This window comes from Molothrus ater, chromosome 22, assembly GCF_012460135.2.
Source record: "Molothrus ater isolate BHLD 08-10-18 breed brown headed cowbird chromosome 22, BPBGC_Mater_1.1, whole genome shotgun sequence".
In the NCBI taxonomy this organism is placed as follows: domain Eukaryota; kingdom Metazoa; phylum Chordata; class Aves; order Passeriformes; family Icteridae; genus Molothrus; species Molothrus ater.
In genome coordinates this window covers 847806-870074 of record NC_050499.2, presented here as the reverse complement: position 1 = coordinate 870074, position 22269 = coordinate 847806, and the positions used below count along the sequence as shown (strand labels likewise).

Genomic DNA, 22269 nt, shown 5'->3' with positions numbered 1-22269 from the left:
CCTCATCTCAGCAGGGAACCAAAGGAGATTTCCTCTCACAGGATGCACCAGCAGCAACACTAAAGTTCTATTATTGGCAGTTAATTACTGTGGTTTCCTGCAATTACAACAGCCAGACTCCATAGCACTCCTGGTTTGCTTTAAGAGCCATAAAGGCCCACCTGGGTCAGCACCTGGCTCCCAGCAATGCCCAGGAGCTTTGGGAAAGGCAGGAGGAGGGAGCAAGTGACACTCAGTGCATTCCTGCAGCCCCATCCAGGGAACTGGCTCAGGGAACCTCTGAGCCCAGCACTGGTGCCTGGCTTATCTAGCCAAGCACACAGCCCTTCCCAGTGCCACATTGCCAGGCAAGTAACAAAAATCACTGATCCTCAGTGGGATTTTAGTCCTTTTCTGAGCCGTGGGGTCTTCAGCCAGCAGCTCCAGAAAACCTCCCAGCAGTGCAGCCACTGCCTCAGCTGCAGGCAGCTAAAATGCAGGGCCAGCTGCTGCCTGGGAACACCCAGCTCTGTGTGGACACTGCACACGCCTCCCTCTGAAACAATCACCCCTCCCTCCTTCCCCCCAACATCTCCAACATCAGGTGCTCCCAGGAGACAAAATGCAAAGGGCTGGAAATGTGGATGCCTCACCAAAGGGGACCCCAGCACATTTCATCATCACAGCAGCCAAAGGAATTAATTCAAGTCCTTCCAGAGCATCTCTCAGCTGGTTTGAAAGGTTTATTGCATCTCTGAGGGCTTGTTAACTGCTTAATTCTCTGCTATTAAGAGGAAGCAGAAGTTCTATGGTTTTAATTCTGAAAAACATTTTGATTCATCCTCACATGAGGCATATTTCCTTTCCTATCATCTTGATGGGTGGGGTTTTCTTTTTCAATATTTTGTAATGTTCCCTCCCTGGGCTTTGAGAGCTTGTTTGTGTTGTGTTTTATTTAATTTTATTTTCTTAGCACGTTACTGGAACCAGAAGTGTTTGTTCAGCCCAGGGCATGAGGCCTCCCACCAAGCCCCCCTCTGGCACTGGCATTTTCCCAAAATACAGCAGTGGGGTGCAGGTCCCACAGGCCAGGCCTTGGGGCTGGACAGTGGCCCAGAGCACCTGGGCTGCTGCTCCTCACTGAATTCCACACATAGCAAACCCACAAGGGAGCTCAGCCTCCAGGAGCATGGAAAACAGACTGCCCCCAGCTCTGCCTCAGCAAAGGTGGCAACCAGCATGCAGTGCCAGCAGACTGGGGACACGCGCTGAAATCCAGACCTGAGTAACAGAAGGTTAAAGGCTGTTTTGAGCCACCAGCATAGAAAGTGGAACAATCAGCATGCAGATAAAATGCAGGTGGAGAAGCTCAGCCCTGGCTGTCCAGGCTGCCTTTGGGAACATCTGGGAAGGACAGGCAAGGGAAAAGCCAGCAGAGGACACACACCCAGCACAGCACAAATGGTGCCACTGCAGCAGGATGAGCCCCTACTTGGAATTCTGTGCCTGGCCAACACTGACAACTTCCAAATATCTGGAATTAGCCACAGAAATCCCAACTCCCTTGCCATTAATGAGGGATTATGTAAAAACCGAACAGGGAATATCCCCTCTTCAAGAAATACAGTTGCTTTTACTCCAATAGTTTCCTATTTTAACTCAATTTTAGAACCATTAAGGTTGGAAAAGACCTCTACGATCATCAAGGCCATTTTCCAAAAAACTGTCCAAATATTTCCTTTAAAAAAAAAGTAAAAACTCTGTAATATTTCAGCCTTGTGACTTTTAAACTTCTCATTTCTGAAGCTCTGCCCTCCGCCTTAGTTACACAAAGGTGTGAAGCAGCAGAGGAGAGAGATTAAGGACTTTCCTCTTTATTGTTGCACGAGGAGCTGTGTGTCATACAACACTGTACCTGCACATGCCATTCCACAGGCACAGCGACCCCACCAGCCCCTGCACATTCAGAAAAACATCCAACTTTAAAAGACTCTCTTCTCAGGACTCTTGTCTCACTTTTGTCTTATTCCTAAATCTCTGTCCTCATGTTTGAACCACAAAGAGAAATACAAGACCAACCAAACAGACACTTTCCTTCCTTTCCAAGATGTTCAAGGCCATGTTGGATGGGGCTTGGAGCAACCTGGTCTAGTGGAAGGAGTCCTTGCCTGTGGCAGCAGGTGTGACTGGGTGGGATTTGAGGTCCCTTCCAACCCAAACCAGTCTGGGATTCCATGATTCTTGAACTCCCTGCCCCTCATTTCCAGGCTGTGAGCCACACTGACGTTATCCACACTGGTGATGAGTCGTGTAAAGTCCAAGCTGCCCCAGTGCCAGGCACACAGTTCTGAGCTGGAGTGGGACTTTTGCACTTGGCAGAGTGCAGCAACAGCAGAGCAGAGCACAACCCCTGAGCTGGATCCCTGACCCAGGCAGGGCTCACAGAGGGAGCAGCATGGACTCTGCTTCCTCAGCTGGATTTCTTTTATGGCAGCTCAGCCAGGACTGTGGAAAGCAAAGTGCAAAGTTCAGGCCTGGGGAACAGAAATCCCCCTGGGCTGCAGCAGGCAGGGCAGGTCACTAGCCACGTCTGTCAGGTCCTGGCAGATGAGCAACATTCCCCTGGCTGTGCCAGAACAGCCTGGAATCTGAGGGCTGCAGGGGATCCTGCCTGCCCACCATCCATGATGGAGATGTTGTACAGCCAACCCCTATTGCAGGCTGCACCCACCCACTTCCCAGGGCTCGGGTTTAGTTTGTTTTAATACAAATATCACAGAATCATTAAGGCTGGAAAAGCCTCTAAGATCGAGTCCAACTGCTCTCCCAGCACTGCCATGGCTGAACCATGTCCCCAAGTGCCACAACCCCACAGCTTTTAAATCCCTGGGCAGCCGAAGCAGTTCCAATGCTTGACAGCTCCTTCAGCGAAGGAATTTTTCCTAATACCCAACAAGACACTACTAATACTCAGATTTGGCCAGTGTGCTGGAGCTCTTTTGTTTAGACCAACTACACTCCCTCCAATAAATTGAGAGGGAGGGAAAGTTCTCCCCATGCTCAGAGCAGCAGGATAAGAGCACAAGCAATTCCTGTACTGACTGTGACATTTTTCCTCATGTTTGTTCTCCCCACAGCTGTAGTGTTTCGAAATGCAAATTAATTTTCAACTCTCAGCTGTCCTCAGGGTCACTCAAGCACAAAGAATCCTCTCCTCACAGCTGCAGGCAGGGCAAGGGAGAAGGGGAGAGACAAACTGGGTCTTTTTTAGCAGCAAAGGCTTGTATTCCCTGCCCAGCAACTCCAAGGATGTCCCCTCAAACTAGGGATCCTCCACAGGGATCCCATGTACCCCCTTTGTAATGATGACCCCATACGCAATAATCTCAAGTTCCAGCAACTCGGAGGGCAGATGGTGAAGCAACAACAATGCCTGTTGTGGTTGGAAATTTGCCCAAAATAACTCAAAACTATTGGCCTTGAAAGTATCAACTTGTGTCCAGTTCGTTTGTGCAGCAGAGACACATCTGCAGCAAGGGGAGTTCTCTACTCATCTCCAATTTGGGTCAACCGTTCCCTTTTTTCCCCAGGCTGCTGGATCTGCCTTTGATGTCACACAGACACACTCACTGCCACATCCAGGGGGACTTCAGGCACCTGAAACACTCTTCACAAAACAGTTCCACATCAGAAATGTTCGCATTTGGGATGCAAACCCAACCCCAAGAACACAGTAAATACAGGGGGAACACACAGGTGAATTTTCTTAATTTCTACAGACATTCACAACAGGATGTCACGTGCCAAGCTGTGCTGGCACTTGGATAAATACTACTTGATATTTATATCCCACTCCTAATCTCCCAAGTACCTCCTGGGTATTAGGAATTTACCTTGTGGCACCTTGGGGGCAGACACAGGTTATTAGTTTGATTGTACAAGCCTGGAGATGGAATGGGAGATAACCAACGAGTTCCCCAAGGCCAAAAACTTGTGGCAGGGACAGGTCTGAGATCCCAGCTCAGGGCCAGAACTCGGAGTGCAGCTGTGACCATTGACTGCCCAAGTCCTTTGGAGATTGATTTTGAATTTAAAAAAATTACTCTAGATCAGGAAATACCAAAAGGAAACTGGTTTTGGCATGTTTGAGGCTGCCTGGTTTCAATATACTGCCAATTCAATTAACAAGGGGACAGTCAGGACAGCAGGATGGAGGGAAAGGGATGGCTAAGATTACCTGGGATCCCAGAGGTTGTATAGCCACAGATGTCCCACACAATTCCTGCCCCAGAATGCAACTTTAAAACATTCTCCCCCTCATTTACACCGTGTGTGCACAGGACTGTGCACAACAGGGACTCAGGTGCAAGTGAAAATGCTGAGACAGGCCAGTGTTTCCTCAGTGTGTGACAGAAACCTGTTTATAGATACACAAATACTACTGAGGGAGGCACAGCAGGAGGATTTCCAGTGTCCCCAGTTAGGTGGCCTTGTCAGGAAACAAGATCCACCCCTGACTTGTGAACTGCAGCTCTCTATATAAACAACCAAGCGCAGGTATCCAGGAGAGCATTACAGAAATTACTGGCTGAGTAAGGATGCATTGTTTTTCCTGCTCACTTGAGAAGTTACGATCCCTTTTTTAAAAAACACCTGGAATAGGGTAGGCAAGGTGAATCACCTTCAGATATCCCCACCTGCAAGCATAACTAACATAAAGGAGGCAGGGACTTGAAGGGATTTGCCAAAGTCACACAAGAAATGTCTCAGCAGAAAAGAGAATTGCAAACAAAAACTTCAGAACTCTGGCTTGTGTCCTAATCACAAACTGCTTAGGCATATAAATACTTAAAAATAGAGACAGAAGGAAAACTGGGATAGCAGGATGCCAGAGCTGAACCTACTTGGAGATTTGAAACTTTTCAGTTCACATCTGAACTTGTCAGCTTGGATACTCTGAAAATACCTACTGAAAGCACAAAAATGCCCCAGGGGTTCATTCCCAGAGTGAGCACATCTAACACCCCCCCCCAGCCTCATGCAGAGCCAACATTCCCTCCCGTGCTGGAATGGCTGTGGCCCATGTCACCATTCTGAGGGAAATGTCACATGCACGTCACACAACACCAGCACTTCAATAAACCTTTGTACAGGAACAAGTTGTTACTGCCTGAACAAACCCATTGATGTGGCTGCAAGCATTCAAGGCATAACAATTCCAAACATACCTGGGAATCACAGACCAGGCTGCTGGGCTGTCACAGAACTCCATGGAGCTGCAGGTAAAAACTGAGGGGCTATTTCACATGGAAGCTCTGCAAATATCCCAAAACCTTTCTGAAAAGAAAACCTTGGAGCAAAGCCATGACGAGCAGGGATTGCACCTGGGGCATCAGAACACTGAATCCCAGACAGGTTTGGGTTGGAAGGGACCTTAAAGCTCCCTCAGTCCTATTCCTGCCATGGACAGGGACAGGGCAGTAACAGGGAATGGGAACTGGTTACATTCACTCTCCTGGAGTTAAAACAGCAAGAAAAACTGAAATTATTTAATCTGTCCTGAATTCCCAATCAAGGCTACCTTCAGGATGGCAAAGATTCCAAGCCAGCCTTTTATTGTAATCACAATTCTGAGCTGGTAAAAGGGGCTCCTCACATCAATACCAAGAGCCAAAGGGGTGACAGATTGCCAAACCTGTGCTTGAGCTAAGGGGAACCAGGCTTCCAGAGATCCCAGCCAAGAGGCTGCCAAGATCTCATTCCTTGTGTTTCTCTGTTCTGGTAACAGTTCCTTCTATACCCAACTTTGCCATAAATTATTGTCAGAGGCAAATACATTACCCAGCAGCAGGGCAGGGATGGCTCCAAGGGATGGATAGCTCCAGAGGACCCCAAACAAGCCATGATGTCAGCAGGAACCCCAAGGTGCTGCTATGGACCTTTCTGAAAAGCACCTGAACCAGCACAGGAGAATGAAACGATCCCTGGCAAATCCTTGCTGCCCCTGTGCAGTACATAAAGGGATGCAGATCCCCTATCTGCTATTTCCTGTTATTCTCTTCCATTTCATTTTTTATTTAATTCTACTCACCTGCCCAAATTACTTCTGAATAAATGTGAAGGGCTGGAAGAACAGGAAGGACACAGAGCAAGATCAGGTGAGTTAGTGAACTTTGCCTCTGGTAGTCATTTACATCTTCAGCAGAAGTCAATGCCTCTTGCTGACCACACAGCACGGGCATTTTATAACAATTAAAAAATCATGCATAGATCCTTCATGGTAGGAAACTTTTGAACTAAAAATTCCATTTGTGAGTGCATCTTTTCCAGTGATGGAAGCTGATGATGTATAAATGTCAAATGCATAAAGAGGTGCAAAAAAAGCCTTGTGGCATTAGCCTACAAAATCATGTGTGGATACAGCTGGTTGCATGATGGATTATCTCTGGAGTTGGATCTGTGACACCACCTCACTGGGGAACCCCAGGGCTGGCTTGTGCTTCAGTCCAATTGCTAAGGGAGAAAGGATCATTTCCAACAAGTGACAGGAACACTTCAGGCTTGGAAGAAGAAATGGTGTCCCCATGCTCTTCAGTACAAGCAACCCCACCACACGAGCCCAGCAGTATCTGAATAAAAAGTACATTGTAAAGTAACTCCTCATGTGCAGCAGCTCAGCAGTCCCTCACCCACAGAACGGCAAAGTGGCTTTTCCCTGGTGGGTGCTGACCCCTCCTGCTGGGTGCTGAGCCCCCCTGGCTGTGCTGACCCTTCCTGCTGGGTGCTGAGCCCCCCTGGCTGTGCTGACCCCTCCTGCTGGGTGCTGAGCCATCCCACCCCCCAGAGCAGCCCCAGCCCTGCCTGGGCTCCCCGAGGGCACTGTGGTTCCATCTGACCCCTTCAAGAACATGCTCAGCTCCCCGAGCCCTGCATTTCCTGCAGCCCAGCTCCACATTCCCCCCTCACTCCCGTGTCACACCCCCAGGAGCTGTGGGGAGCTCCCTGGCCAAACATTCCAAGGCAGGAACCAGGGCACGGTGCAGCTGCTGCAATGCAGCACTCCACCAGCTCCCACACTCCACAAACATCCTCTGCCAGCACAATCCTGCTAATTGGGGTCGGGCTAAATTTAAGTTCTATTTAGTTTCCTTAAAGAGAGAAAAACTTGAGGGGAAAAAAAAGAATCTCTGCCTACAAAGGGAATAAGAACAAGGTCTCTTCAGGAGTCAGGAATTGGGGTGGATTTGCTGTATCTCACAGCTCCATAAAATTGTGACAGGACACAGAGAACGGCTTGAGCTGTGTCAGGGGAGTTTGGGTCAGATCCTAGGAAAAGTTTTTCCCCCAGAGGGTGCTGGCACTGCCCAGACTCCCCAGGGAATGGGCACAGCCCCAAGGCTGCCAGAGCTCCAGGAGCCTTTGGAAGCGCTGCCAGGGATGCCCAGGGTGGGATTGTTGGGGGTCTGGGCAGGGGCTGGACCAGATGATCCTGTGGCTCCCTCCCAACTGGGAATGCCCCCTGAATTTGTAAAACAAACCAGCAAGGCAGGTGGCAACTGCACCAACTCAACTGGGAGCATTTCTGAGGGCAGTGGAGAAACAGCAACTCCCTGCTGAGCCTGGTCTGCTGCCAAGTGACGCTTCCCAAGCCCAGCAGGAGCCAAGAGATGAGTAAGGCACTGGATGGGATGCAGACAGGACCCTTCAGGCAGGCTCCACAGGGTGTATGGAGCTGACTGGAGAAATATTGTGCAAACCAACATACTTGAAGGGAGCATTACTACAGGCTCTGCCAACAGAGAAGTCCAAAATCCCTCATATCAAAACTGGTTTTACTCCTGCAGGTCCCAGCCCATCATTCAGCGCTGATATGTGACAAGAGAGAAGAAAAGGACACCCTGCTGAGACTTTCACTGGAAGCAACTCACCTATGCATACCCAGCCCCATGCCCAGGAGCCTTGTGACTCCCAAATCCCTCTTCCCCAAGCAGCTTGGAGCACGGATAATTTTGAAAAATCATCCTGTGATCTGCCCATGACTCAGAACCTCACCAAAGAGACTGGACAGCAATGCTTCCTTCCCTCCTTTCCCTTCCCTCCAAAGGCCTTTGGGGAAGGACTGCTTGCACTCCATGGAGGTGGAACTCCTACCCTGGAAGGGCTCCAGCACTGTTTGGACAGCTCAGAGTGTCAGCACAAACCAAACTGGAACTGAAAAGCAAACACACCAAATCCAACCCCCAGGACACTGCCCAGCACTCAGCATAGTCCCCACCATGAATCACCAGAAACACAGCAGGGTTCAGGGTGCACTGCTCATCCCTCACACTTGTTAAATCCTCAGCTCCCTCCTTGTAGCTGCTCAGTGTTCCTGCTCAGACCCACACAGGACACTCTGGGAAATGACCTGCTACACCCTCCCCAGGGCAGCAGCACCACCAGCCTGCTGCTGCACTCCTGCCCTGCCCAGACACCCTTCCCTGGGGAGAAACCTGGGCACAGACAGATCATATGCTGATCTTCAGAGCTGCAGGTTCTGTCCTGCAGCCTGGGAGGCACCTCCCAGCACAGAGTGCATGGCTTCACCTTGGCATAGGCCCATCCCAAAAACTCCATGCCACGATGGCACACCTGGTTTGCTTTAAGAGCCATAAAGGCCCACCTGGGTCAGCACCTGGCTCCCAGCAATGCCCAGGAGCTTTGGGAAAGGCAGGAGGAGGGAGCAAGTGACACTCAGTGCATTCCTGCAGCCCCATCCAGGGAACTGGCTCAGGGAACCTCTGAGCCCAGCACTGGTGCCTGGCTTATCTAGCCAGGCACACAGCCCTTCCCAGTGCCACATTGCCAGGCAAGTAACAAAAATCACTGATCCTCAGTGGGATTTTAGTCCTTTTCTGAGCCGTGGGGACTTCAGCCAGCAGCTCCAGAAAACCTCCCAGCAGTGCAGCCACTGCCTCAGCTGCAGGCAGCTAAAATGCAGGGCCAGCTGCTGCCTGGGAACACCCAGCTCAGATAACCACAAAATGCTCTGCTAGGTCAGGACTTGGCAAGTGCAGCACGTGGAGCTTTGCAGGATGGCATCCCAGGGCTCCTGCTCCCTAACAGCAAACCAGGGCACATCCCTGCATCACTTTCCTCCTGTGCATCCCATGTCAAATTTATCCTCCTCCTGAGAGTGGCTCAGAGGATGCAGAATGAGGGATTACTTGCTGAGCCCACAGAAAGACAAGGTACTGCAGTGAGTGAAACATCTCCACTGTACTTGTAAATCCCCTCTGGGTACACAGCAAACATGTTCTTCTCCTCACTAAGCAACCTGAGCCAGCTGCCTCGGTGCAGGGTTTATTAAAAAAATGTTACACTTATTACAGTTTTTGTCCTTTTATTCTCTCATTCCAGCTTCCCACTCATTAAAATTGAGCACAGTTGCAGAGATTCATGACTACAGAATTTAGGTTGTTCATGTTGTTTCTTAGCAAATTCTTGAAAATTTGTCATCTTCACAAAGCTGGTAACTAAGAAAATTCTTAGCATAACTCCAGTTTGTTTCAATATTGCATTTTTGAGGTGGACATGATGCCTTGTCACTCACTGCAATCACCAGGGACAGTGGCATTTGCTCCTTCAGCCTTGATAAATATTTTTGGGGACAGGACATTGACCCAACCAAACCATCACGAGCTTAAACAAACCAATTAATGTATTGGGTTCCTTTTGTTCTTCTGAACTCTCGTGTTCTAGGTTGTGATTCCAAATAACACCAGCAGGTACCACGCTCAGCCAGAGCGTGCTCTGAGCTCCTGGAAAAAGCACTTGATGTTCTGATTATGAGAAGCAGCTTTTTAAATTCACCTCAGGCCCCTTTCAGCAGGTCAGCACTGCAAGAGGCTCCACACTGAGCGACAGTAATGCTACAGGAGGAGGGAATCTTAAAATGCTGTGCATGCACAGACCCAGAAATGTCTCCACCAGCCCCATCCCAGGGATTACATCACTTGGAATACAGGTCAGGGAGCTGAATCACATGGAAAACAACAATCCTGCTGTGGGAAATGGAGACATACCCTGCTGGCAACAATCAAATTGGATCTGCTTCACTCCAGGGAGTTAGGAAAGGGTTATTAAAATGAGGGTGAAAGCAGCTGGTGACTCCTGAGCTGAGGGACCTCATTAGCATAGCCCAGTCAGTGTCAGCCCAATGTGTGGGATGGTGGGGAGAGACCAGGACAAGGACTCACAACAGAGTTCCCAGAGACTGTCAAACAAGAACCTCCAGTGCAGTTCAAGCAGTTTAGTTCAGCTCAGGATGTGTCTTTGAATGCTAAATAAACCACCCCTTGAAGCCAGGGGAAGCAGTCGGCACAGAGGGCAGGGAAAAGCTTTGGCCATCACTGCCTTGTGCCTAAGGCAGACAGGAGGAGGGCTGGGGTGAGAGGGAATTCCCTGCTGCCCATCAATGAGCTCACTCTGCTTGCATGGCGCCTGCCCTCCAGGAGTGCTCCACAGCACACACACAAAACCAGCTCCAGAGCCATCTGGTGCTGTGAATTACCTACTCCTGATGCAGCTCCACATGGGTCAGTGTCTGCCCCTGACTCCAAACCATCTCTGGTGCTTCGCAAGCCCCAGTAAGGATCTCTGCTGGCTCCAATTGAGCCAATGAGCCTTGCCATAGTTCTGACTCCATAAGGACAAGCACATGCTCTGCACCAGCTGGTAGTGAAACACTTTTATGTGATGTGAGGGAGTGCACATCTCTGTTACCAACCAAATCAGCTGGAAAAACAGCAAGAAATTACTCCCTGCCCTTTGCCAGCCCTTTTCCAAAAAGCATTTGGACAAACAAGAAGTCTGAAGACTCACTGAAAACAACTTTAACAGAGAAACTCCTTTCCTGCCCCACACATCCTGTCACTTCTCCCTCTGCCTGCACACAAAAGCTGGGAGACACCAGATGGACAACTCTGGCACAAGGGATCTGCTGCAAAGCCAACAGATCCCATCACTCCTTTCCTGATGGCCTTTACTCCTGGGCAAACCTAGAGCCCACAGCTGCTCCAGGCTGCGTTCCCAAACATCCCTGGGTGTGGGCTCCTGATGGGAACAGCTGAGCCTGGGGCCCTGGGACAGCATCCCAGGGCTCTGGCTGTTCCTCAGCACTGCAGGAACCTGGGCTGGAGGTGGCACAGGGAAAGGGCAGGAAAGAGCCCGTGAAATCTAAGTTCATCCCAGGAAGAGTGGTAACAATTGTGTAATTTTTTTCTTGGAATGGAGAGGTTTGCTCCTCTGCCTCCCTGAACTGCTGATGGGGAGGGAAAAGGGACCCTGAACGGAGAGGAAAAGTCAGCTGTGAGGAAACACAATATCCAGTTAATTCCTGTAAATCCTGTGAAATCCAAAGAAAAGGCAGATGAAGGATTTACACTGCAAATTGTGCTAGAATCATACAAAGGTATTGAGTCAAGAGAAATGTAGGGGTTAAACATGCCTGTTAATCACTGACACTGACATACAAATAACGCTTATATTCCTGGAAAAAAAAAAGAATTGAAGACTGAAAGAGGTTGAAAACCTATCTGCAGGAGCTGCAGCCACCTTCAGTGCTTCCAAACTGAACCATGGTGCTTCCCACATCAAAGCACAATGTTTGCTTCTCATTAGCCTCAGTTTCCCATTCAGCCACGGATTTGTGTTACACATTTGTCCCCCAGCATGACCCTGAACAGCCACGGTCACTCTGACAAATTCCCAACAGAGGAAGAGCTCAGGAGCAGGTTGTTTCTTACCATCATGGCCAGAGTTGAGCAGGTGCTCCCCCAGGTCACAGCCAAACACCCTTTCCTTGAGGATCCCCCGCTGTTTCAGTTTCTGTTTCGTTGGGCGCGACTTCATGAATGTCCGCAGGAAGGTGATGAGCTTCCCGTGCTTCTTCGACACTGCACAAGAAAGGGACAACCAGCTCATTCCACGCCTGGCAACCACTGAGCACGACCCTTCTACAGAGCATGTAAGAACTGGAGTAGCATTAATATCAATTATTTACAGAAACACATTTCCCAAGGTTTGACACTAAACACAGACTTGGTTTTTGTCCCAGGCCCTGGCTAGTGCGGAGTTACCAGGAGCGAGCTGCAGTGGAAGGACTCACACAGAGACACATTTCCTGCAGAGTAGCTTCAGGCAGGAGCCACCTGAAGGGCTGATGGTGGGCAGCACCTGGGAGGGGCAATTTCATATCTGGGAAAGGGAATGAGGCTCAACTGAGAAATCTGGTAATCTCCTGTGCAAACCAGTGTGTAATCTACACACAGAAATAAAGCTTTGTGACTGGCCCTTGCTCTGGTCTGAGGCCCCTGCAGAACAAAGGGCTGGCTATAACCTCTGAGGCTGAGCAGGCAGAACTCCCTGAGAGCCCAACCTGCCTTCCCAGCACACCAGGGCCTCAATGCCCCTCACTGCCCCTGCACAGGCACCACCCCAGAGCTTCAGCAGCTCCCTTCTCAAGCCATCACAAAATAAGAACAGACTCACAGTCACTGAGGTTGGAAAAACCCTCCAAGGCTATCAAATCCAACCTGTGCCAAATCCCCACCCTGTCACCCTGCCCAGAGCACTGAGCACCACATCCAGGTGTCCCTTGGACACCTCCAGGGATGGGGACTCCACCACCCAGCCCACTGAACAGGTCAGAAAGGCAGCTGATTGAAGAGATGCAGTTTATCCTCTCCAGAATGAACACGAGCAGCATCCAAAGAGAGGAGGATCTGGCTCAGGCAGGAGATGCCTTCCAACCTCCTGCTGTGTCTCTCTGGGCTGTGCTGGGGAAACTCTAGTCCCTCTGCTAAAACCACCTGCTCAGGAGCTGAACCCCAGTGCAAGGCAAAGGAGAGCAGTGGGTGACACAACGACCTGGCCTGGCAGGAGAGGCCAGCCTCAGGTTGAATGGAAGCAGAACAATGCCCTGGAATGTCAATGTTCCTCCAGAGGCCCTCAGAGCCTCCCCAACAAAGGTGCCATTGTGTACACGATTTAAAAGCAGTTTAATTCAACAGAAGAGCTCTACTGAAGTGAACAAACTGCTGGGTACAAAGGGCCGTGCATTGTGGAAGCCTTTGCAGCTCGGGCAGTTGTAAAGGCTCCTGCAGCAGCAGCTATCACCCTCCCCTGCTCCTCCCTCTCATCCCAGGCAGGAAAGACAAGAACCCTGTATTCCACCTGCATGAATACTGCACAAATACTGCAATCAAGTATCATCAGAGTAACACCTTCCAGAGCAGCAAAGATACCTAGGGACAAAGGTTCATCCCTTCAGTGTCACCTCTGCTGCCTAATGAAATGTGAACTACAGAGAGCAGCTCTGAAACTGGGACTCAGCAAAGAGCAAAGATGGATGGGCGCTGCTTCCCTCAGGTGGTTCTTCAAGCAGGGAACACAAAAACTTTGTCCCAAGATCCTGGTTATACCACACAATGCTTCAGGATGCTTTAATCCCTTGACACAGAGGAATATTTCTCCTTCCATTTTACCAGACAGTGACACGGTCCCTCTACTGAGATATGTAATAAACCTGATGTATGTATATTTATATAATAAACCCGGTTCCACTGACCTTAACAAATTTGCACTGATGTGAAGAAAGCAAACATCTCCTTCTGCACAAAGTCCCCTGTAGCAGTGTAACACTAAATTGATCCTCAGCACCACCTGAACACCTGAAATCCCAAAATCCCCACCAAACCCCAGATCTGCATGCTCAGCAATCAAACCAAATTTATTTAACAACCACAGGAGCCTTGAGCATGACAAACTGTGGCTGTGGGGGCTTTAATTAAAGGAGTGCTCGCAGTTTGATGGGGCTTTTTAATTGCACACAATAAAGGAACAGATTGTGCTGACATGCCGAACAAAGTTAGGATGGGGTTTGGTTGTATCCATCATCACAGGAAAATAAGGGCTCATTTATCACCTCCTATCGGCCCAGCTCAAGGATAAATGGAGACAGTCTCATCCTGATTAGTGAGGAATTTCCAAGGTTAGCACCCTCGGGCTGCTGTGGTAACACCACTGGAGGTGAGAGACCTGAGACAGATGCTTTTACAGCAGGCAAACAGAGCACCTACTAATCCAAATAAAGCAATCATTTATATGTGTTTATTCACTTGAATCATTTCACACTGAATACTATGTACCTTGCTTGACTTAATGAAAAACGAGCCCATCAGAGAATGGATTTTAAGTGGAGAAAAATGCATCCAATTCTAGTCCTGAAGAATTTCTACTACTAATGCAGATCAACAAGCAACTTTTGGGTGTCACCTCAGCACTAAAACCAGGAAAAAAAACTGCAATGGGTGCACTTCCATGGTCCAGAGATGTACTTGGCTTGGTACTGGCATCATTGACCAGAAAAGTGAGCCGAGTTTTTAAAACATAGTAAATCTGTTCTGCCTTTAAGCCACTCAGTGCAGGTTAAAATAATTGTCCTGCTTTCTGCACCATTAAGCAGACTCCCACAAACTCCCTGCCACAGAGAAGTGCTGCAGCAGCCAAGGACTCTGCGAGGGCAGGTTCAGCCAGCAGAAATTCCCTTGTCCCCAGCCTGTGGAAGTGTTAGCACAGCTCCTTGGTTTGTAACGAGGCTGCTCTGGATCACTGCCTGCTCTGCAAGCCTCTCTGAGGCTGAGCCCAGCTCCGAGGGCTGTACCCACGCAGGAATGATTCACTCAGGCTTCTGCTGGGTGGGGGAGAACAAGAGAATGGCAAGAAAATCCAAGCAGTCATCTCCCTGCTGACAGGTTATTAGGGAGAAGGAAAGCAGGTAGGTGTCTGAGAGGGATGAGCTCTGCTCCTCCTGCAGCAGCAGCAAAGGTGGGATCCCCCCACCCTCGGGCACTGCCGAACCTCGAAGCACCAACGCATCCCGAGGGATGAACTCCTGCTGCATCCTGCTTTGGGTGAACACACAGCACACACAGCCAGGCTCTGGACAAGCACCAGTGCATCCCGAGGGATGAACTCCTGCTGCATCCTGCTTTGGGTGAACCCAGCACACACAGCCAGGCTCTGGAAAAGCACCAGTGCATCCTGAGGGATGAACTCCTGCTGCATCCTGCTTTGGGTGAACCCAGCACACACAGCCAGGCTCTGGAAAAGCACCAACGCATCCCGAGGGATGAACTCCTGCTGCATCCTGCTTTGGGTGAACCCAGCACACACAGCCAGGCTCTGGACAAGCACCAGTGCATCCCAAGGGATGAACTCCTGCTGCATCCTGCTTTGGGTGAACCCAGCACACACAGCCAGGCTCTGGACAAGCACCAGTGCATCCCGAGGGATGAACTCCTGCTGCATCCTGCTTTGGGTGAACCCAGCACACACAGCCAGGCTCTGGACAAGCACCAACGCCAAAAGCTGCCAGGAATGTTGCAGAATCCGTGTTTTCTGCTCCAAAACACCCATCCAGGGCTTCACTGCCCCACAGGTGACAGTGACAGCAGCAGCCAGCAGTGCTGTCCTGCTGCAGCACCAATAACTGCTCTGCACCCAGAACTGGTGACTGCAGGAAAACCAGGGAATCAAGGCACAGGGTTTAGACCTGAAATAAATCTTCAAGTGTTACAAACCAAGCCGATGTGGATAAAACAATTAACCCTTTCCTACCATTACTGTCCCTCCAATAAAGCAGGGACATGATAGAGCTGATCCACCCACAGCTTGAGTCTCCACACAAGGTGTTCATAGAAATAATTTGGTAACCAGCATTAGCAATAGAAAATTTCAAATGGTTGCTGTGCTTTAAGTTACCAACTGAAAGCCAAACCAAACTAAACAAAAATTCCAACATTTATCCATATTACTTTCCACCTCAGACTTAACCACTACAAAACACAATGTTTACCAAGAAATGGAGACTTTCCTAGAAGGAGCAAGGGCTGCTTTCCTCAGAAAGGCAGATTTAGCTTAATATCCTGGCCTGAAGAAGCAAAGATAAATTCTCCATCCAGTGGAGAGTGCCTGGCTGCAAAAAACTCTCAAATGAAACCCAAGTGAAAAACCCCACCTGAGTCTGGACCCCTTCTGAAGTTTTGCTGGCACAAATATATCAATTAGGAGCATACAAAAATCTCCCTTCCCTTTGCTGTCATAACTGTGCTGGCCAAAGCCTTTACATGGTGGGGAGGAGTGGAAGGAAAAGGATTCCTTGTGCCAGGTAGTTCATTGTGGCTTTGGGAATCTGCCCAGTACCTCCCCCAGGAACATTTATTAGGCAGTGCTGTTGTTTCACCACCAGCATTTGTGGTGCAAGTGAGGCCCCAAATCCCCCTGACACTGGTAAAAGCTATTAAATAACAACCTCTTCATTAAAAACAGGGCTCCTTCACCCTCAGGACATGCTTTCTGCAGCTTTACTGAAGAGCTGTGCCAGCCACCAGCTCCTCGTCAGCTTCACGCTCTTGGTCAGGACAACTCACCCCCCTGGAAGCCCACAGGGATCCATCCCTTGGGATTTGCTGAGGACTCCTGAGCCTTCCTCTGAGCTCAGCCCCTGGTGGCACTGCTGGGTGTCCCACACCACAGGCTCAGCCCCTGGTGGCACTGCTGGGTGTCCCACACCACAGGCTCAGCCCCTGGTGGCACTGCTGGGTGTCCCACACCACAGGCTCAGCCCACGGTGGCACTGCTGGGTGTCCCACACCAGGAGCTCAGCCCCTGGTGGCACTGCTGGGTGTCCCACACCACAGGCTCAGCCCCTGGTGGCACTGCTGGGTGTCCCCACACCAGGAGCTCAGCCCATAGTGGCACTGCTGGGTGTCCCGCACCACAGGCTCAGCCCACGGTGGCACTGCTGGGTGTCCCTGCACCACAGGCTCAGCCCCTGGTGGCACTGCTGGGTGTCCCACACCACAGGCTCAGCCCATAGTGGCACTGCTGGGTGTCCCCACACCAGGAGCTCAGCCCACGGTGGCACTGCTGGGTGTCCCACACCACAGGCTCAGCCCATAGTGGCACTGCTGGGTGTCCCACACCACAAGCTCAGCCCCTGGTGGCACTGCTGGGTGTCCCACACCACAGGCTCAGCCCACGGTGGCACTGCTGGGTGTCCCCACACCAGGAGCTCAGCCCGTAGTGGCACTGCTGGGTGTCCCACACCACAGGCTCAGCCCATAGTGGCACTGCTGGGTGTCCCTGCACCACAGGCTCAGCCCATAGTGGCACTGCTGGGTGTCCCTGCACCACAGGCTCAGCCCCTGGTGGCACTGCTGGGTGTCCCCACACCCTTCCCTGAGGCTGAGCTGAGGCACTGCCGTGATCTGGATTAAGAATAATCTGCTGCCCCTGATGCTCTTAGGGGCAGAGCTGGGCCAGCCCAGGTGAGACAGCCCAGAACCAACCTGCTCTCCCTGGTCCTGATCCCTCCTTGTGCCCCATGGATTCATTAGGGATGCCGTTATTTGGGATTCACAGCACAGTCCAACAACACCACGTGGCTCAGCCCAAACTCCACAAGTGATGTCTGGCCACAAAATCCTTCCCAAGACCACTGCAATATTTAATTCCAATTGCCCAAAGTGCTGCCAACAGAAGGAAAGATAAGATGGCAAAGAGCACTGTCTCCTTCCGATTCCTTGGCTTTGGATCATAGAGATCAAACAGGAAAAACCCCTTTAACAAACAAATAAATGCAGCCTTACTGTGTCCCCAGATTTGTTCTGCTCAGCAAGAAAAGCCCCGTGAGACAAAGGCTTGAGAACAAAACACAACCCAGCCAACCCTACAGCAGGACAGCATCTCTCAGCTGACTCATCCTGCCTCTTCCCAAAGGCCAGGGGACATCCAGGCAAAGGTTACCTGGCAACAGATTCTAAACACAGAATCTCAGAGTGCTTTGGGGTGGAAGTGACCTTAAAGCTCATCTTGTCCCAAACTCCTGCCATGGGCAGGGACACCTCCCACTAGACCAGGTGGCTCCAAGCCCCATCCAGGGTAATGGCAACTTCCTCCAGGACACCCTCCCAAAATCCCTGCCTGTTTCCCAAGCCCTCTGCCTGTTCCCTGCAGCCTCATTAGCCTCTGCCAAGAGAAAACAAGCTCCTGTTTCACAAAGAGCACCTGTCCCATTCCCTGTTGGTAGCACTAATATTTGGGGTTTGACAAAACCCCCTTCCCAGGGTAATAGCACCACGTTTTCTGATGCAGGGTTAGCAAACTTGGACTCCAACAGAATAATCTTGGAGGGTTTTTGCTGACCCACATTCCCAGCACATGGGCAGCCTGTTTGTTTCTGTTATTCCCAGTGATTTTACAGGTCACAGCACCCAGCTGGCCCCCGCTGCGAGGGGAGCCTGGTGCTCAGACCAAAGCAACAACAACACGTGGCAGCAGAGCTCCACAGCAATCCACAAACTGCACTGGCAGGCACAAAATCAAAGATGGACAAAGGTGTGGGAATGTCATAAAGAAAAGCATTACAAAACAAAAGTGAAATCCATCCCCTCTTAAAGGAGATTTACAGCAAACCAGGCAAAAATTTTTCTAGGCTATTAGTCCCTCCAGAGCCATTCTATTCTAAAATTAAACTGCTGCAGAGAGAGAAGGAGAAGCAACAGACTCTTCTGAAAAAAGAGCAGCACCAGGAATCAGGAGATGAGAAGCTGGGGCTGTTTTTGCCACACATTTCCTGTGCTCCTGATTCTGCACACTTGGGATCACGCTGAAGGGTGGGAGCAGAGCGAGGCCAGCTGGGTCCCCACACAGCAGCAGTTACCCTGACCCCTCCTGAAACCAGCAGCCAATATACTCAATATCCATCCCCTTGCACTCAGAAAAACCCACTCTGCAGACCCACATCTCACTGAGAAGTGATGCCAAGCCAAGAATTGAGTCACATCTCCCAGTTCTCTGTCATGTTCCTTAGCAACAAGACATTTTCCTCCTTCCCTCCTGCCACAGCACATTCTATTTTGGAAGCTCATTTACACAGCCCTAAAACCCCCAAGCAGAATGTGGAACCACGCACCACCAAGCACCATCCCTAAGTCCTTGAACAGGATGCTGGCTTTGAAGAAGGACCAACCAACACAGCAATAACCTCACTAATCTCTATACTGGGCTCCCTCAGCAGGCATAAAGATTTTCAAGAGATAATTTAAAATTCCATAGATATGAGAGTCTAAAAATATCTTTCTATCTCAAATAACTTTCATAAATATGTACTGACTGGTTTGCCATAAACAAGAGCAAAATAAATTGTGTTTTCTGATGCTGCAGCATTTCTCTTGTGCTAGGCTGCCATCAGTTAAGGCTGGGCTCTGAAGTGAAGCAATATGTTAAAGGTGATTAATTTCAGTGTAATTTGATAAGAACCATTCAAATTAGCTAAGACAAGAACCAGCCAAGGGTAAGGACAAATTTCCAACTACCACGAGAGCCCCACACATATGGAGAGTAAAATAGGTCATTGATAAGAGCTGGTGCTGTTTATTTATAAAGCCTGGTAATAAGGAAGCTGCATCTCTTGCATCTGCCCAGGCTCCTGCAGCCATCCTTTGGGCAGTGTCTGTGCAATGACCTCAGCTCAACTCCAGCTATTCCCCATTCGTGCCCACAGCAGCCCTCAGCTCAGGTTGGCTCCTCCTGAGCACAGGAACATCTGGCAGCAGATATCCACCAGCCTGGCAACTCACAATTACACAATTCCTTCAGCTTCTGCTGCATCTGGCTCTGGTCACTCCTCTGCCTGAGACAGCACACTGCAAATCCAGAAGCTACCAGCATGGTGGCTGCTTTCATTTAACTGAAATCACATGTCTGTGGTGACATGCACGAGGATCATCTACAGCGTGAACTGCCTGGAGAAGTTTCTTTATGGCTATGAGAAAACACAGATGTGAACTAGGAGAACAGCAAAACCTCCTTCCCTGCTCTTCTGCCAAATTTTTTGAGTGTTTGTAATGGCTTAGGAATGATAACCACGAGGTTAGTCTGATGCAAAAGTCTATCACATATGTCTGATACCAAGAAATCTGTGCTGTTTTCCAGCCTTAAGACATGACTGAGCTTTGCACAGAATCTAAGACCAAAAGGGAGCACTAAGATGATACCTGACCTCCTGAACAAAGAGACCCAGGACATCTTCAAATTAATCCCTGAAGGACAGCACACCTGCCCCAGGGCAGTGGTACATGGCCAGGAGATATAAATCAGTTATTTATGCAGCTGAAGGCTAATGGAGACATGGGAGAGGTTTCAAAGGTTCAAGGGCTGGAAAGGTCAATCTATTAATTCTATCAACAAGTTTAAATGGTATTTTGGAAAAAACCAACAGTGCTGACTAACAGAGTCCCAGTGATGATGCAGCAGGGACAGGCTAGGACAGGTGACTGGGGGAGGAAATAATGATGGATGGGGCTGTAGTGCAAAGGAAACCAGTTCTTAGAGGCTCAATCTGGAAAAGGAGTGGGAGCTGAAAACAGACTGATAGAGATTTAGCACACATGGCAGTGGGGTCAGCAGCTCAGGTGACACTAAGAGGTCACAGGGCCAGCAGCAAAACTGGGAGACAAGGGAGCAAATTGGGAAACATGGAGGTAGGAAAAAGATATCCAGAGAGACACTTGAAATACCTTTTTTCTCTTTCATTCTAGCTAAATCTCTGTTCTAGCAGAGCTTAATGCAGTCCTTTTGCTTATCTTGCCTACTCTGGAGACTGAGGATCCTTTAGAAAGGCTGCTCTGACTCAGGTAACCATCACAGGCAGAACTGAATACCAGATCTGCCCATCAGGGAGATGGTGTCAGCCTCCTACCCACATCCACTTTGGCATGTCAGGATTGTTTGACTTCACATGCCCAAACTCACACCACACCCAAAGATTTGAGATCTGACACCAAAATGTGCAACCCTATATTCCCACTGAAGAGGATGTGACACTGTTACCTGAGGGTATCTCTGATACACAATTTGCATGCTTTGAAAAGAAACCCAATTTCAGAATGACCCCAAAGGTTGTGATGTGTGGCCCATGAAAGGTGGTTTTAGTTAAAGGAATTTCTGGAACCTCAGCTGGGGCAGCAGCATTAAGGGTGAGGTCATGAACACCAACAACCAGCAACTTGTGCTGGGTAACTCTGCAGACACTTGCAGCTCAGGGAGAAATGGAAAAACATTGAAGAGGCAAGATGTCACTTTGGCATTAGGTGACACCAGAACAGGGCCACCTCTGCCAGAAGCTTCTCCAACTCACCAGTCATCACCAACAGGAACGTGATCCACAGAGAGACAGTGATGGCAATGCCACACACTTCCTGCTGGAGCTGACTGGAGCTGCTAGCTATCCATACAGGTGGAACTGCCCAATGGACAACCTCAACCTCCCTTTGGGACAATCTAAACCAAACATTTTTCTCCTGGCTTCAGCAGCCACGGCCTCAGAGAAGACAAGAGCTGACTGTTCCAAACTCGCACTCGCTTGAAGGCAAAGTGCCTTTGCTCTGCCTAGTTCAGAGCTCAGCTGTGCTCCATGCAGCTCCTTCCCTGATTAAAAAGCTTCCCAACAGCCCCGTGGAACTGCAGCTCGGCTGAGCCTCGCCCACGCAATTCCTGCAACTGGCAGCAGCACTGCAGGAGATCTTCCAAAAACCTGACAATAACCCAGGCTGACCCTGCATCACACCAAGCACTCTGGACACAGGCAGGCAGCCTGGAGCCTTCCCAGGCCATCCCAGCACGAGTGTGGCATCAGCCGGGCCGGGATCACTGCAGTGACGGTGGCACCGCGCTCCCCCAGCCCGCTCTGGTGGGAGGGGGCGAGCCATGGAAAAGGATCTGACAGGAATCAACAAACAACACAAGTGCAATATCGAGGAGCTTGGCAGATGGAGCCCAATCCCACAGCGAGAGGGTGTTTGCTCTTATGCAAGGCCTGGGGAAGGCATGGGGAAGGAACAAACCCTTTGGATTCCATGGGGAAGGGGCACGAGCGATCCCTCTGGGAACAGGAGGAGGCCCGGGTCAGGGCACACTGCCTGTGGCTCCTGATGCCATGGCACAGCCTTTGCCTTGGGTACAGACTGTCCTGAGGTCCGTGCTACTCCCAGTGTGACAGGCAACATCCCTGCTGCTCTCCCAGCCCCTTCCCGAAGGCGGCCTCTCTCATTTTCACTGGCCTGAGGGCAAGTGTTTGCAGCCCAGACCAGTTCCAAACTGCAGTGACCTACCCTCCCCAGATCCATACTGCTCTGGTTCTTCTCCTGTTTACAGCCCTGACTTCCTAAACTGTTCATTCTTTCA

At 50.1% G+C, this 22269-nt stretch overlaps 1 protein-coding gene across 4 annotated transcripts in view; it reads right to left on the bottom strand.

Moving 5' to 3' along the window:
- The window catches only part of ARHGAP32 (Rho GTPase activating protein 32), a 239335-nt gene that overhangs the window by 24687 nt on the left and 192379 nt on the right, over positions 1-22269 (bottom strand). For all 4 annotated transcript variants that reach the window (XM_036397579.2, XM_054517120.1, XM_036397580.2 and 1 more), the window contains one exon: positions 11766-11915. In XM_036397579.2, the coding sequence (XP_036253472.1) occupies positions 11766-11915 (150 nt within the window). The remainder of the gene's footprint in view (positions 1-11765; positions 11916-22269) is intronic.